The sequence below is a fragment of the Anolis sagrei genome, chromosome 9 (assembly GCF_037176765.1).
Source record: "Anolis sagrei isolate rAnoSag1 chromosome 9, rAnoSag1.mat, whole genome shotgun sequence".
NCBI lineage: Eukaryota > Metazoa > Chordata > Lepidosauria > Squamata > Dactyloidae > Anolis > Anolis sagrei.
The window spans coordinates 19,178,045-19,192,499 of NC_090029.1; the positions used below are offsets into that span (position 1 = coordinate 19,178,045).

General features: G+C 39.3%; 1 protein-coding gene across 1 annotated transcript in view; it reads left to right on the plus strand.

The window, feature by feature from the left end:
* The window catches only part of TRIP4 (thyroid hormone receptor interactor 4), a 65,858-nt gene that overhangs the window by 9,841 nt on the left and 41,562 nt on the right, over nt 1–14,455 (plus strand). The window contains exons 5-9 of the mRNA XM_067471315.1: nt 570–648; nt 2,071–2,200; nt 5,331–5,546; nt 8,665–8,788; nt 12,926–13,116. Coding sequence (XP_067327416.1) covers nt 570–648; nt 2,071–2,200; nt 5,331–5,546; nt 8,665–8,788; nt 12,926–13,116 — 740 coding nt within the window. The remainder of the gene's footprint in view (nt 1–569; nt 649–2,070; nt 2,201–5,330; nt 5,547–8,664; nt 8,789–12,925; nt 13,117–14,455) is intronic.

Below are 14,455 nucleotides of genomic sequence, written 5' to 3' on the forward strand. Positions count from 1 at the left end.
GGGGGTTGTGATGTGACTTCCCAGGGTCTTCCAGAAATCTTATCCATTCTGTATCTACATTCTTCTGCTTGCCGACAGATTTCCTTTCCTCCTGTTCCTTTAAATATTAGTCAAGTCAATTAAGATAGGTATCTCTTTTGATTTTATGAATTCCTTAAAGTCTGTCCAGTCCGTTCTTTTATTTGCACCATTTATTCTCTGAGATAGATTGTCCATTTGTATAATATCAAATGCCTTCAGCATCCAGTCTTCCTGAGTGGGAACTTCTTTTTGTTTCCACCTTTTTGCTAAGACTATTCTGGCCGCTGTGCATAGCAGAAATAAGATTTTTTTCTTGATTTTTATTCATTTTAGATTCTTTTTGTATGCCTAACAGGTATGTTTCCGGCGCCTGTGAGAAACTTATCTTTAATATTTTTTGGGTGGCATGATGTATTTTTTTCCAATATTTTTGACTTTTCCACATTCCCACCACTGATGGTAGAATGTAGAAACTGGCATGAATTAATGGAAACACACTGGTGTTTTAGTTCCATCCTTTCACTTCATCGTATTTCTTTCTCCTTAAGGTGTGCACCAAAGAAGAACAGGATGTCCTGCAGCGAGACTCCAACAAGAGTCAGAAGCTATTGAAGAAACTCTTGGCAGGTGAGTAGTTTATTGTAGAAGGTTTCTATGCAGACCCTCTTGTTGAGCCAGTGATAAAATTGCAGTGCTCATTTTGCAAAACTATGCCCTTGAATGAGCATAGGTTTGATTTTTTTTATTCTGGTCACTAAAAGTCTCAATTTTGTGAATATTAAAGTATATTCCTACTCTTAGATCTACCGAGATCTAAATTCAATTGAGATTAATAGGATTTACTTTCTTGTAAATGGATAGAAGGGCATAACCTCAAATCCTCTTTGGCTACAAGAACATTGGGAGGAAAAGAGTAGACTATGAAGGCCCGAATTGGTTTGGCCCTTGATGGATGGTGCCAGCTGCAGCCTTTGAACTGTTCCTGCAGTTTCCACAGTAGTAAATGGAGGATAATAATTCTAAAAAGAAACTACTGTTGAATCATTTTAGTTCATTATTATTGATTAGCCATTACAAGATGTCAAGAGAGAGTTAAAATATAAAGCAAGACAATAAATAACATTAAATGCCTTAAATTTATTTAACATAATCAATAGTGTTAAGCTTGTTTGTGACTCAATGAACATCCATAAAAATATGATAATTTTGCTCACTGTCTTGATTTGATTATTGAAACGTCCCAAAAATCACCTTGCAGTGCTTTCTAACAAGATATTTGTCCCTTATAGGTTTATTTATTTATTTTGCGTCAAAAGCAATCTATATAAATAAAAATGTAATGTTCGTTTGTGGGATTAACAGAACTCAAAAACCACTGGACGAATTGCTGCCAAATTTGGCCACAAGACACCTACTAACCCAAGGAGTGACCATCACTCAAAAAAACAATTTTGTCATTAAGGAGTTGTAGTTGCTGGGATTTATAGTTTACTTATAATCAAAGAGCATTCTGAACTCCACCAGTGATATAATTGAACCAAACATGGCACACAGGACTCCCATGACCAACAGAAAATGCTAGAAGGGTTTGGTGGGCAGTGACTTTGAGTTTGGGAGTTGTAGTTCACCTACATCCAGAGAGCACTGTGGACTCAAACAATGATGGATCTGGACCAAAGTTGGCATGAATATTCCATATGCCTAAATGTGAACACAGATGGAGTTTGAGGGAAATAGACATTGGCATCTGGGAGTTGTAGTTACTGAGATTTATAGTTCACCTACAATCAAAGACCATTCTGAATGAACCCCAGAAATGACAGAACTGGGGCAAACCTTCCACACAGAACCCCCATGAACAGCAGAAAATACTTAAAGCCATAAACAGGGAAATAAACAGAGGAGTAAAAACTAGGCCGAGACTTCACAGTAGTCACTTCTGGATCCCAAAATTCTATTGCTGCTTGGTGAGTGTATGCAGCCTATTCTATTAACGGTGGACCAATAAATAGATACACCTAGGTGATCATAAGTGTCTCTGGTTCTTAGGTGGGGAAAATTCTACGAAAGTAGATGAAGTTGGCAAGGACGTGTTCCCTCGCCAGGAGGCTCGACTCAAGACAGGGCTGGAAAAGGCAGTGAAACACAAGGACAAGCTGCTGGAGTACGACAGAACAAGGTACAGTGGGGTTTGCTTTCAGGACTCCTCATAGATATCACAATCCATGGAGGCTCGACTTCCATTATACACAGTGATGTAGTAAAACGGTATCCCTTGTATAAAATGGTAAAACAAAGCATTGCTTTTAGTATTTTCAAGCCATGAATAGTTTTTTTTCATGTCAGGAGGGACTTGAGAAACTGCAAGTCGCTTTTGGTGTGAGAGAATTGGCCATGGATAGCCACAAAACTTTATGTGAGAGACTGAATTAGACATATTTATAGAGTTAATATGCCCCTAGTGGTGCAGCGGGTTAAACCGCTGAGCTGCTGAACTCACTGACCGAAGGTTGGCGGATCGAATCCAGGGAGTGGGGTGAGCTCCCGCTGTTAGCACCAGCTTCTGCCAACCTAGCAGTTCAAAAACATGCACATATATATATGTATGTGTGTGTGTGTGTGTGTGTGAATGTTTTTAAATGTTGTAAATGCTTTTATGATATTATTGGGAATTGAATTATTGCCTTGTGAACCTGAATTGTTGCTTTGTGAACCGCCTCGAGTCGCCTTGGGGCTGAGAGGGGCGGTATACAAATGTAGCAAATAAATAAGTAATTAATAAATGTAGATCAATAAGTACCGCCCTGGTGGGAAGGTAAAGGTTGGTGGTTTGAATCTGGGGAGCAGGGTGAGCTCCAGCTGTTAGCCCCAGCTTCTGCCAACCTAGCTGTCCAAAAACATGCAAATGTGAGTAGATCAATAGGTACTACTCCGGCGGGAAGGTAATAGCACTCCCTGCAGTCATGCTGGCCACATGGCCTTGGAGGTGTCCATGGACAATGCCGACTCATCGGCTTAGGAATGGAGATGAGCACTACCCTCCAGAGTCGGACACAACTGGACTTCATGTCAGGGGAAAACCTTCACCTTTACCTTATAGAGTTAATGGTACATTCAGTATAGTAGTTGACCCCACAATCTAATGCTAAAGCATTGGGGTCCATTTCCAAAGTTAGTGTTTGTAGTTTCCACGCCTGACGCTTATTCTTGCACTTCCAATTTAAATCCTTTTCTCCAGCAGACATACTTCAGTTTTGGCTTGAAGGACTGCTTTTGAGAGAGGACCTGGAGAGTTTATTTCTCTTAGTCCTGTAAGAAGTTATAGTTGCTTGAAATGAAGCTGTCATCCTGACTTTACCATGTTTCCAAATCCCAAATTTAATTACCATATATACTCGAGTAAAAGCCAAGTTTTTCAGCCCCTTTTATAAGGCTGAAAAACCTCCCCCTTGGATTATACTGTACTTGAGTCAATAAATATTTATTCTTTTACTCTGTTATTATTATTATTACATTTATTATGATTACTTTTATTGTATTGTCGAAGGCTTTCATGGCTGGAATCACTAGGTTCTTGTGGGTTTTTTCGGGCTATAGAGCCATGTTCTAGAGGCATTTCTCCTTAAGTTATTTGCAGGCGAAACGTCAGGAGAAATGCCTCTAGAACATGGCTCTATAGCCCGAAAAAACCCACAAGAACTTATTACTTTTATTATTTGACCCTATTTATTATTATATTTACATTATTTTACTCTTATTATTTTATTACATTTATTTTACTCTATTATTATTGCCTTATTTTACTCTATTTGTTATTATTGCATTCATTGTTTTATTCTATTTATTATTATTAAAATGTATTATTATACTCTATTATTACTGTCGTTAATACATTTCCATTGTTTTACTCTATTATTATTATTATTATTATCATCATCATCATCATCACTATTATTATTTCTATTACATTTATTATGTTACTCTATTATTATTGGAATACACTTTGTAAAATGTAAAAACAGGATATAAAAGTTCCTTAGTGATAAATAATTTAGTCATGAAGCATTGATAGTTAAGGCTTCTTTCCCCTAAGTTCCCTACGGAGTTATTATTAGTCGAGTCTTACATAACAACTCATTAGGTTGTGAAGTACACTAATGTTAGACAGGAATATGACAACACATTGAGCTTTTTGCAAGTCAGATGTGTGATCAGTTTAATGGTGCCAACAGTGAATTTTGCAGATACTGTATATACTCGAGTATAAGTTGACCTGAATATAAGCCAAGGCACCTAATTTTACCACAAAAAAACTGGGAAAACGTATTGACTTGAGTATAAGCCGAGGGTGGGAAATGCAGCAGCTACTGGAAAAATTCAAAATAAAAATAGATACTCATAAAATTACATTAATTGAGGTCTCAGTAGGTTAAATGTTTTTGAATATTTTCATAAAACTGTACATTAAGATAAGACTGTCCAACCGATTAAACCATTATTCTAACCTCCCTCAATTTATTATTATTACTTATGTATCCTTCTAATAATAATAGTGTAAAACAATAATTGTAATAGAAATAATAACGGTTAAAATAATGGAAATGTAATAATAACTGTAATAATAGAGTAAAGTAATAAATGTAATAAATAAAATAAATATAAAATAATTAATGTAATAATAACTTAAGCAAAGTAATGTAATAATAACAATAATAAATAGAGTAAAATAATAAATGTAATAACAATAAATAGAGTAAATAATCTATATAAATAAAAATGTAATGTTTGTTTGTGGGATTAACATAACTCAAAAACCACTGGACAAATTGACACCAAATGTGGACACAAGACACCCACTAACCCAAGAAGTGACCATCACTCAAAAAATTGAGTTTGTCATTTGGGAGTTGTAGTTGCTGGGATTTATAGTTCATCTATAATCAAAGAGCATTCTGAACTCCACCAATGATGGAATTGAACCAAACATGGCACACAGGACTCCCATGACCAACAGAAAATACTAGAAGGGTTTGGTGGGCATTGATGTTGAGTTTGGGAGTTGTAGTTCACCTACATCCAGAGACCTGGTCTTATTTTGGGGAAAATGCAATAGTAAAAAAATACAGCAACTGACGTGAGGTTTAAGTAGAATATCATGGGATGGATTTTCCCTTGAAATCTTGAGGCCAATTGCCAGTCAGAGTAGACAAACTAAGATAGAGAGGCCAAAAGTATTAGAAAACAACCCTTTGTATTTATAACAATATTCCCGGGGTCAATCGTGGACCCGTCTCTTCTTTGCTCTCCAGTGTACGCAGAACCCAGGTGATTGATGACGAGTCGGACTACTTTGCCACCGACTCGAACCAGTGGCTCTCCAAACAGGAGCGGGAGGCCTTGGAAAAGAGAGAGAAGGAGCTGCGGGAACTGAGGCATGCCTCGCGGCTCTCCAAGAAGATCACCATTGACTTTGCTGGACGTCAGGTCCTGGAAGAGCAAGGCAGCATGGCGGAGTATCACAGCAAGTGAGTCTCTTTGTGGAAGGGCAGTCATTATATAAAGTTTTCTTCATGTTTACATAAAAGGGGGGTTGGGGGTATGTGGGAGGGGGGAAATTACTGGGATGGGTTCAGTAGGTTACTTCCAGGATGACCCGGGGTGTCTCGATTAGTTATATATTTATGTACGTTTGTAAATATGTATATATACACACACATACATATATTTCTCTATCTGGGCGTATACACTGGCAAACACACATATTTTTTGCCCTTGCTTGGTTCAGTTGTCGTCTTCTTGCTTACACATTCCTTGGATTTCAGTTACAGGTCCATAATATGCATCTCTTTGTTTTCTTCTTTAACAAAATCCAGAACTATTTTCCAGTCGGTTCTTTGGGGTTTTGTGTAGTTATGTGAGATTCTTTGTGTCAATATGTCTATATTTATTATGTCCATTATTTTTGCTATCCACTGCTCCATTGTGGGGATTTCTTTGGTTTTCCATACTTTTGCTAGTGTCATCCTTGCGGCTGATATTAGGTAGAAGAATATCTTTTCCTCGTTCTTTTCTATTTTGAAGTCTAATAATTCCAATAAAAGTATTTCTGGTTTTGGTTTGAATTTTGTGTTTAAATTTTTTTCATCTTTTTGTGTATTTGTAACCAAGAATTTTTTACTTTCCTGCAATTCCACCACATGTGGATAAATTTGCCTTTTTCTTTTTCACATTTCCAGCATATGTCTTATGTTTTACCTTTACTATTTTTTCTAAGTATTTCTGGAGTTAAGTACCAGAAGGGCAGTCATTTCAAGGTGTCGGTATGATAGATTGACAGCCATCTCCTTTTTCAGTCAAAGTGGATGTATTATTTGACATTTTCTTGTTGCCTCATTTTTGACAGCAGGGGAAGGAAGTTTCCAAGGTTCTAGTGTACTTCTGCTATTTATGTCTCTCTCACTTTCAGTGCTGTGTGGCATTGCAGTCGACTAAACAGACAGCACCGATCAGAACAGAATGTATTTGGAACGGAAACACTTGTGATGCTATAGGCATCTTGCCAAGTACCTGATCCTAAAAGCCCTGCAAGGAAATATACTCCATTATTAACCCTATATAAAACCGTGACAGGCTAAAATGTGTAAATTGTCTCATTATTTTGGATCTCTTGAATTAGAACATGCTTTGTGTAGTCAAACTTTCTGTTTCCAACTGCATATATTTGGTGCTGTCTGTTCCTATATAATCTCTGTTGATTGTCAGAAGCACAGCTTATGAAGATTTTTTAGTAGTGGACTCACTTTGTGGGTTTGTTTGTCTAATTCCACCTTTTAGTTCCCTACGAGCTCCTCCAACACAAATGTACCTTTGCATTGCTATCTCATCCAGAGTTTTATCATTTTATGTCATGCATTTGGCCCGCCCACTGTGTTTTATTTTCCATTATGGTATTTTGTACTGTTTATTTTCCTTGATTGGTTTATTTATTTATTTTTGATGTTATTTTGTTTATATATTTTATGTTGCTGTAATGTATTGCTGGGCATGGCCACATGTAAGCCGCTCCAACAAGTACCCTTTGGGGAGATGGTGACGGGGTATAAATAAAGTTGTTTATTATTATTATTATTATTATTATTATTATTATTTGAAACACAACAAGATGAGTCCACAGCAGACACTCTGCTGGCTGTTGAATTGGATCACACGTCAGACACTTCCCAAGTGTCTAGGACTGTGTGATGTATCGCCAAATAATGTGTGCAGATCCCAGTAAGGTGGCCTTTTGCAGCTGGCAGATGGTAATTTTGCCAGCGCCGATTGTGTTTAAGTGCAGGCCAAGGTCTTTAGGCACTACACCTAGAGTGCCGATCACCACTGGGACCACCTTTACGAGTTTGTGCCAGAGTCCTTGCAGTTCGATCTTTAAATCCTCATATCGTGTCAGCTTTTTCTGTTGTTTCTCTGCAATCCTGCTGTTGCCTGGGATTGCGACATCGACGATCCATACTTTGTTTTTTAACACAATTGTGAGGTGAGGAGTATTATGCTCCAAAACTCTGTCTGTCTGAATCCGGAAGTCCCAGAGGAGTTTGGCGTGTTCTGTAACTTTTTCCGGCTTGTGATCCCACCAGTTCTTTGTCGCAGGCAGATGGTATTTGTGGCTCAAGTTCCGATGAATCATCTGAGCAAGGGTGTTGTGCCTCTGTTTGTAGTCTGTCTGTGCAGTCTTCTTGGAGCAGCTGAGGATGTGATCTACTGTTTCATCTGCTTCCTTGCAGAGTCTACATTTGGGATCTGTTGTCGACTTTTCAATTCTGGCTTTGATGGCCTTGGTTCAAATGGCTTGTTCTTGGGTTGCCATTACTACCATTGTCTCAAAGCGACTAGTCTCGTGAAACCGTCTTATAGTTCCGAGGCAATGGGAATGTCAGGAGGGGAGAGGTTGACTACCCACGAAAGATTACGACTACCACATCACTTCTAGATTATTAAACATGGTTTTCTGTGGGCAAGCAGGTGGCGACTTCTGGATGGCATATGTTCTGTATCAGAAACTAAAGCTGATGTGGTCTATCCAATGCAGTTTTCTGAATCAGCACCCCAAATAAACAAACTGAATCTAAAGTTGACCAAAAATTGATTTGTAACCTTTTTGGCACTGATCTTGGAAAATGGTCCCTGGTTAAATTGGTCCCTGGTCAAAGTGGTCCCTGGCCAAAGAGGTCCCTGGCCAAAGGGGTCCCTGGTCAAAGGGGTCCCTGGTCAAAGTGGTCCTGGTCAAAGCGTTCCCTGGTCATAGGGGACACCGGTGATAGGAAACCCTGCTCAAAGCGGTCCCTGGTCAAAGCGGTCCCTGGTCAAAGCAATCCCTGGCCAAAGGGGTCCCTGGTCAAGTGGTCCCTGGTCAAAGGGGTTCATGGTCATAGGGGTCCATGGTCAAAGTGGACCCTGGTGAAAAAAACCACTCGACTAAAACCAAGGAAACACAGGTTCAAACTCCCAACCGGACAAGCTGACTTTGGGGTGACCTAGGTAGTGAAGTTTTATGTAGCAATGGAGGTGAGAGGAGCCTGTAAAATCAGTTGAAAGTGTAGCTTGCCTGTATAAAAAATAATTGAAACCGCTTGATTGTCCTTGCAGGTTGGATGAAACCATTGAAGCTATTAACAGTGGCACCTTGACCAAAACAAAGCAGCGCTCCAAGGGGAAATCTGAGGACCTTGCAGTTCTGGTGAATCCCAACCTCCTGCAGCCAGCCCCTGTGGTCAGTGTTTACTTCCTCTTTCCTTTCACACAACTCTAAATCAGAAGTGGGTCGTTTGCATCCTGCCAGATGTTCTTGCACTACAAAACCTGAATTCAGGATTTTTGGCTCTTTTGAAATTGTCTTTGGCATACCAAGTTAAGCGTCATAATGCACCAAAAGCATTTTATGTTTCTGTCTTAGCTTTAGGCCAGCTTTTTGAAATTGAATATGGTTTTTCTATATCTCCTCTGGTTTCATTGGATACAGTTTCTTAAAAGTTCTATTGAGGAAGACTGACTAGAGAGCCAATTTTTTGATATTTGAGATGACACTGATTGTCCTTGCCCTGACAGCAGGTTTGCTGTTTAAATGACCTACCGTATATACTTGAGTATAAGCCAACCTGAATTTAACCCAAGGCACCTAATTTTACCACAAAAAAAACTGGGAAATTGTATTTATTTGAGTCTAAGCTGAGGGTGGGAAATGCAGCAGCTATTGGTCAATTTCAAAATAAAAATAGATACCAATAAAATTATATTAATTGAGGCATCAGTAAGTTAAATGTTTTTGAATATTTACCATATTTCAAAGAAAAAACAGTAAACTAGCTCTATAATTGGAAAAGTAGGGTCAATAAAAACAATATACTATCAACAATAACCTTATAATAATAATAATAATAATAATAATAATAATAATAGAACTTCATTTGTATCCCACCCTATCTCCCCATGGGGACTCAGGCAGGCTTCCAACATAGTAAAAGGTAAACATTCATGCCTATATAAAAATGCAGTGCTAGATATAGATCTATAATTAATTATACTAATTTCACATATGCATTTCCCCCTGAAACATTTGCAAATACTCTCTCTGTATATGTGCATTTCCCTCCTGCAATATTTGCAAGCCCTAAACATCTATGGTTATATCTATCTAGACATCTCTGTCTCTATAAGAGTGTGTGCGTATTTGCAAGCCCTATATATTTATATTCATATCTATCTGCAAACATATGAGGGGAAATTCATATATAAAATTAATGTATATAGATTAATAATAATAATAATAATAATAATAATAATAATTTTTGTGGTGTCAGGAGTGACTCCTGGTGTGAGAGAATTGGCCGTCTGCAAGGATGTTGCCCAGGGGTCGCCTGGATGATTTGATGTTTTATCATCCTTGTGGGAGGCTTCTCTCATGTCCCCGCATGAGGAGCTGGAGCTGATAGAGGGAGCTCATTCGCCTCTCCCCGGATTCCAACCTGTGACCTGTTGGTCTTCAGTCCTGCCGGCACAGGGGTTTAATCCACTGCGCCACCGGGGGCTCCAATAATAATAATAATAATAACCTCTGAGGATGCTTGCCATAGATGCAGGCGAAACGTCAGGAGAGAATGCCTCTAGACCATGGCCATATAGCCCGAAAAAACCTACAACAACCCAGTGATTCTGGCCATAAAAACCTTCAACAATACAATAATAATAAACTTTATTTATACCCCGCCACCATCTCCCCAAAGGGGACTCGGAGCGGCTTACATGAGGCCAAGCCCAAAGATACACTACATCAACATAAAATGTAAACAACAAAAATAACATCACAATAAAATAAATAAACCAATCAAGTAAAATAAACAGTACAAAATAACATAATGGAAAATAAAACACAGTGGGCTGGCCAAATGCACGCCATAAAATGATAAAACACTGGATGAGATAGCAATGAAAAGGTACATTTGTGGGAGGAGGAGCTCGTAGGGGACTGAAAGGTGGAGTTAGACTTTCAATAAGGTGGGGGAAAGTGCAATATGAGGGAAGCAGTGTAGGTGAAACAACAGGACTGGAATATATGGTCACTCTCCAAAGGCACATCGTAAATGCCAAGTCTTTAGATCTTTCTTAAAGGCTGCTAGAGTGGGGGCTTGCCTAATCTCACCAGGTAGTGAGTCCATAGCTGGGGGGCCACAGCGGAGAAGGCTCTCTCCCTCGTTCCTACAAGTCGTGTCTGTGATAGAGGAAGGGGTGAAAGGAGGGCCTCCCCCGAGGATCGGAGGGAATGTGCAGGTTTGTTGAAGGAGATGCGGTCACAAAGGTAGGCGGGTCCCAAACCGTTTAGGGCTTTATAGGTGATAACCTGCACCTTGAATTGAGAAAATGAACGGCAGCCAATGAAGCTCCTTAAACGGGAGGTTGACCGCTCCCTGTAATTCGCCCCAGTTAGTAGTGTGGCTGCCGAACGTTGGAGCAATAGAAGTCTTCAAGGGAAGCCCCACATAGAGTGCATTATAGTAGTCCAGTCTAGAGGTAGCTAAGACGTGGACCACCATGGTCAAGTCAAACTTCACGAGGTATGGTTGCAGCTGGCGCACATGTTTTAATTGTGCGAAGGCCCTCCCAGTCACCGCTGACACCTGTGCATCAGCGCTGAATCCAGGAGGACCCCCAAACTGCGGACCTGTGACTTCAAGGGGAGTGCAACCCCGCAAAGCACAGGTTGCCAACTAATACCCCGATCAGACGTACGACTGACCTGGAGGACCTCTGTCTTGTTGGGATTAATCTTCAGCTTGTTCGCCCTCATCCAGCTCATCACAGCAGCCAGGCACTGGTCCAGTATCCTCGGGGCTTCCTTGGATTCTGATTGGAAAAAAGTAGTGGAGTTGGGTGTCATCTGCGTAGAGATGGCACCGTACTCCAAAACTCCGGATGACTTCTCCCAGCGGTTTCATGTAGATTTTGAATAGCATGAGAGACAAAATTGAACCTGACAGGACCCCACGGGATAAAGGCCAGGGGTCCGAACAGGTGTCCCCCAGCTAGATAGATACAGATATATAGGTACATAGGGATTGCAAAGGCTTGCAGGGGGAAAGGTCTATATATCTTTAGGAGAGGTTAACAAATATTTCAGGGGGAAATGCTTGTTTTTTTACTTCTTTTCTTTCTTTTTTAATTTTTAAAAAATATTTTAAAGATTTTATTTATAAATTTGTCCAACAAAATGTATAAGCATACATTCTTCTCTATACAGTATCTTAGACAAAAGAGTATGTCTTACTGTTAATGCTTATGTTCTTGTTTTATTGTTTTTTGTTTGATTTTAATTGCTTGTATTGTTGTTATTGCTTGTATTGTTGTACAAGCAATAACAACAATATGAGGCTCGGCCTCATGTAAGCTTCACCGAGTCCCTTGGGGAGATGGTAGCGGGGTATAAATGATAGCCATGTATAAATATATGAGAGGAAGCCACAAGGAGGAGGGAACAAGCTTGTTTTCTGCTTCCCTGGAGACTAGGACACGAAACAATGGCTTCAAACTACAAGAAAGGAGATTCCATCTGAACATGAGGAAGAACTTCCTGACTGTGAGAGCCGTTCAGCAGTGGAACTCTCTGCCCCGCAGTGTGGTGGAGGCTCCTTCTTTGGAAGCTTTTAAACAGAGGCTGGGTGGCCATCTGTCAGGGGTGATTTGAATGCAATATTCCTGCTTCTTGGCAGGGGGTTGGACTAGATGGCCCAGGAGGTCTCTTCCAACTCTTTGATTCTATGATTCTATGATAAATAAAGTTGATTGATTGATATTATATACAATTTAACAGTAAATAAACATCAAAAACATCTTTAATCATATTTCTTATTATTTTTAAATTTCCATTACAACTTATGCTACATATAACTCTATCACACACCTTTTATCCACTTATACATATTGTATTTCTTTATAATTATTATTCTATCGTTTTCCCCCCTCTTCCCCTTACCTTTAGTTTGTGCCCCCTTCACCAGGACCAACCAACTCATGTTGTTTCACCATTCCAAAATATCATTGTTTCTCTTGCTGGCTTATACCCCTTTCCCTCATTTAGCACATACTCAATAAATTTTCCCCGTATTTTCCAAAAGTCTGTTTGTTTACATATTCCCCTTTTAATTTTAATATTGCAAGTTAGCTTATCATTAATCATTATTAATGATAAGGGGGAAATGCTTTTATAAGATTAATGGATATGTCAGTGTTGATGGCATTGAAGACCCCTGAGACATATTGCCATGGCTGCCTGTTTGTGTTTCTGGTTTAAGGAGAGAGATAGTAACCATCTCTGATGTTGTTCTCTGTCTGTTTTCTTTTGAAAACCCCATTAAAGTGGGTGGACCAGTCTAGTTTGCCCAAGCACAGGAAGACTGGCCCTCCTGCAGGGCCCGGCGGGAGCGAGGCGCTGTTGGAAAGAAGCCGCTTACGGGTCCAGGACAAGGAACTGCAGGAGATCTCAGATGACGGCTGGTGCCTCAGCATGCATCAGCCTTGGGCCTCCTTGCTGATCAAAGGAATCAAAAGGTAAGCAGGTGACAGTAACCAGGAATGAGTTTTTGTTATGATCTGTTTTCAAGAGTGTGGCTTCTAGAATTTAATTTTTGTTGATATTTTGCCTCAGAAAACCCTATGATATTCATGGGATTGCCATAAGTCGGCAGGTGACTTGAAGGCACATACAGAAGACCTTTTCTTCTCCTGCATCCTACGCTAGGTGGGGCTCTTTCCCACTCTTCCTCTGAGCAGAACTGCTGCATAGCTCCAGCTTGGTTAGCCAAGGGCCAGCAACCTTTTCCGCTCTCAAGGGCTGCAATTGATTGTGGGTCAGGGACCAAACACACAAAACAAAAAACATCTGCAACCCAGCAATCCTGATGCAGATGGCCTTTTCCTTCCTGCTAGTGGCAAGTGGGGGACAAGAGAGATGTATGAGGCGCAGTGGGGGAGAAAGGGAAGAGCCATCTCCCTACACTGTCCTCCAGCTTTGCTAAATCAGGCTAGTACTTCCTCGTAACTGCTAGTAGCAGGAGAAAAAGAATCTAATGGGGGCATTTAGCAGCAAAAAAATCAACTGTGTCTTCTTTCCCAAGGGGCCTTGTGGCTTTCTCTTGGAATCTCTTGAGAAGCTAGTGTAGCCCATAATCCCTGTTTCATTGAAGTATTTATTTATTTATTTACGACAGTTATATGCTGCCCTTCTCAACCCAAAGGGGACTCAGAGCGGCTAGCAAGTATATATATACACACACACACATACATACATACACACACAATATATTATATTGTTAGCATAGTACAATATCAGTATTAAATATTACTATATTGTACTATACCATTATATTGTAACATTAGTAATATTACATGTAATGTAAATATATAATTATAATATCATTATTAGTATTATATTGCATTACATTATAATATTATAAATATTATATGTATACACAATATATTATATTATATTACATTATATTATATTACTAGCAGTCCCCTGCCACGCGTTGTTGTGGCCCAGTCTGTGTATTTGTGTTTTGTGTGTGTATATATGTGTGTATGTGTGTGTATATATGTGTTTGCGTATATATATTTGTGTGTGTATATTTGTGTATTTGTGTGTTTATGTGTGTACATGTATACTGTGTATATGTGTATGCTTGTCTATATGCATATTTGTGTGTATATATGTATGTATGTGGATATGTATATATGTATGTGTGCATGTATATGTGCATATGTATATGTATATATGTGTGTATGTATATGTATGCGTGTATATGTGTATATTTGTGTGCGTATGTGTGTATGAATGTGTACATGTGCATATGTATATGAATGTATGTGTATGTGTATATGTATATATAGT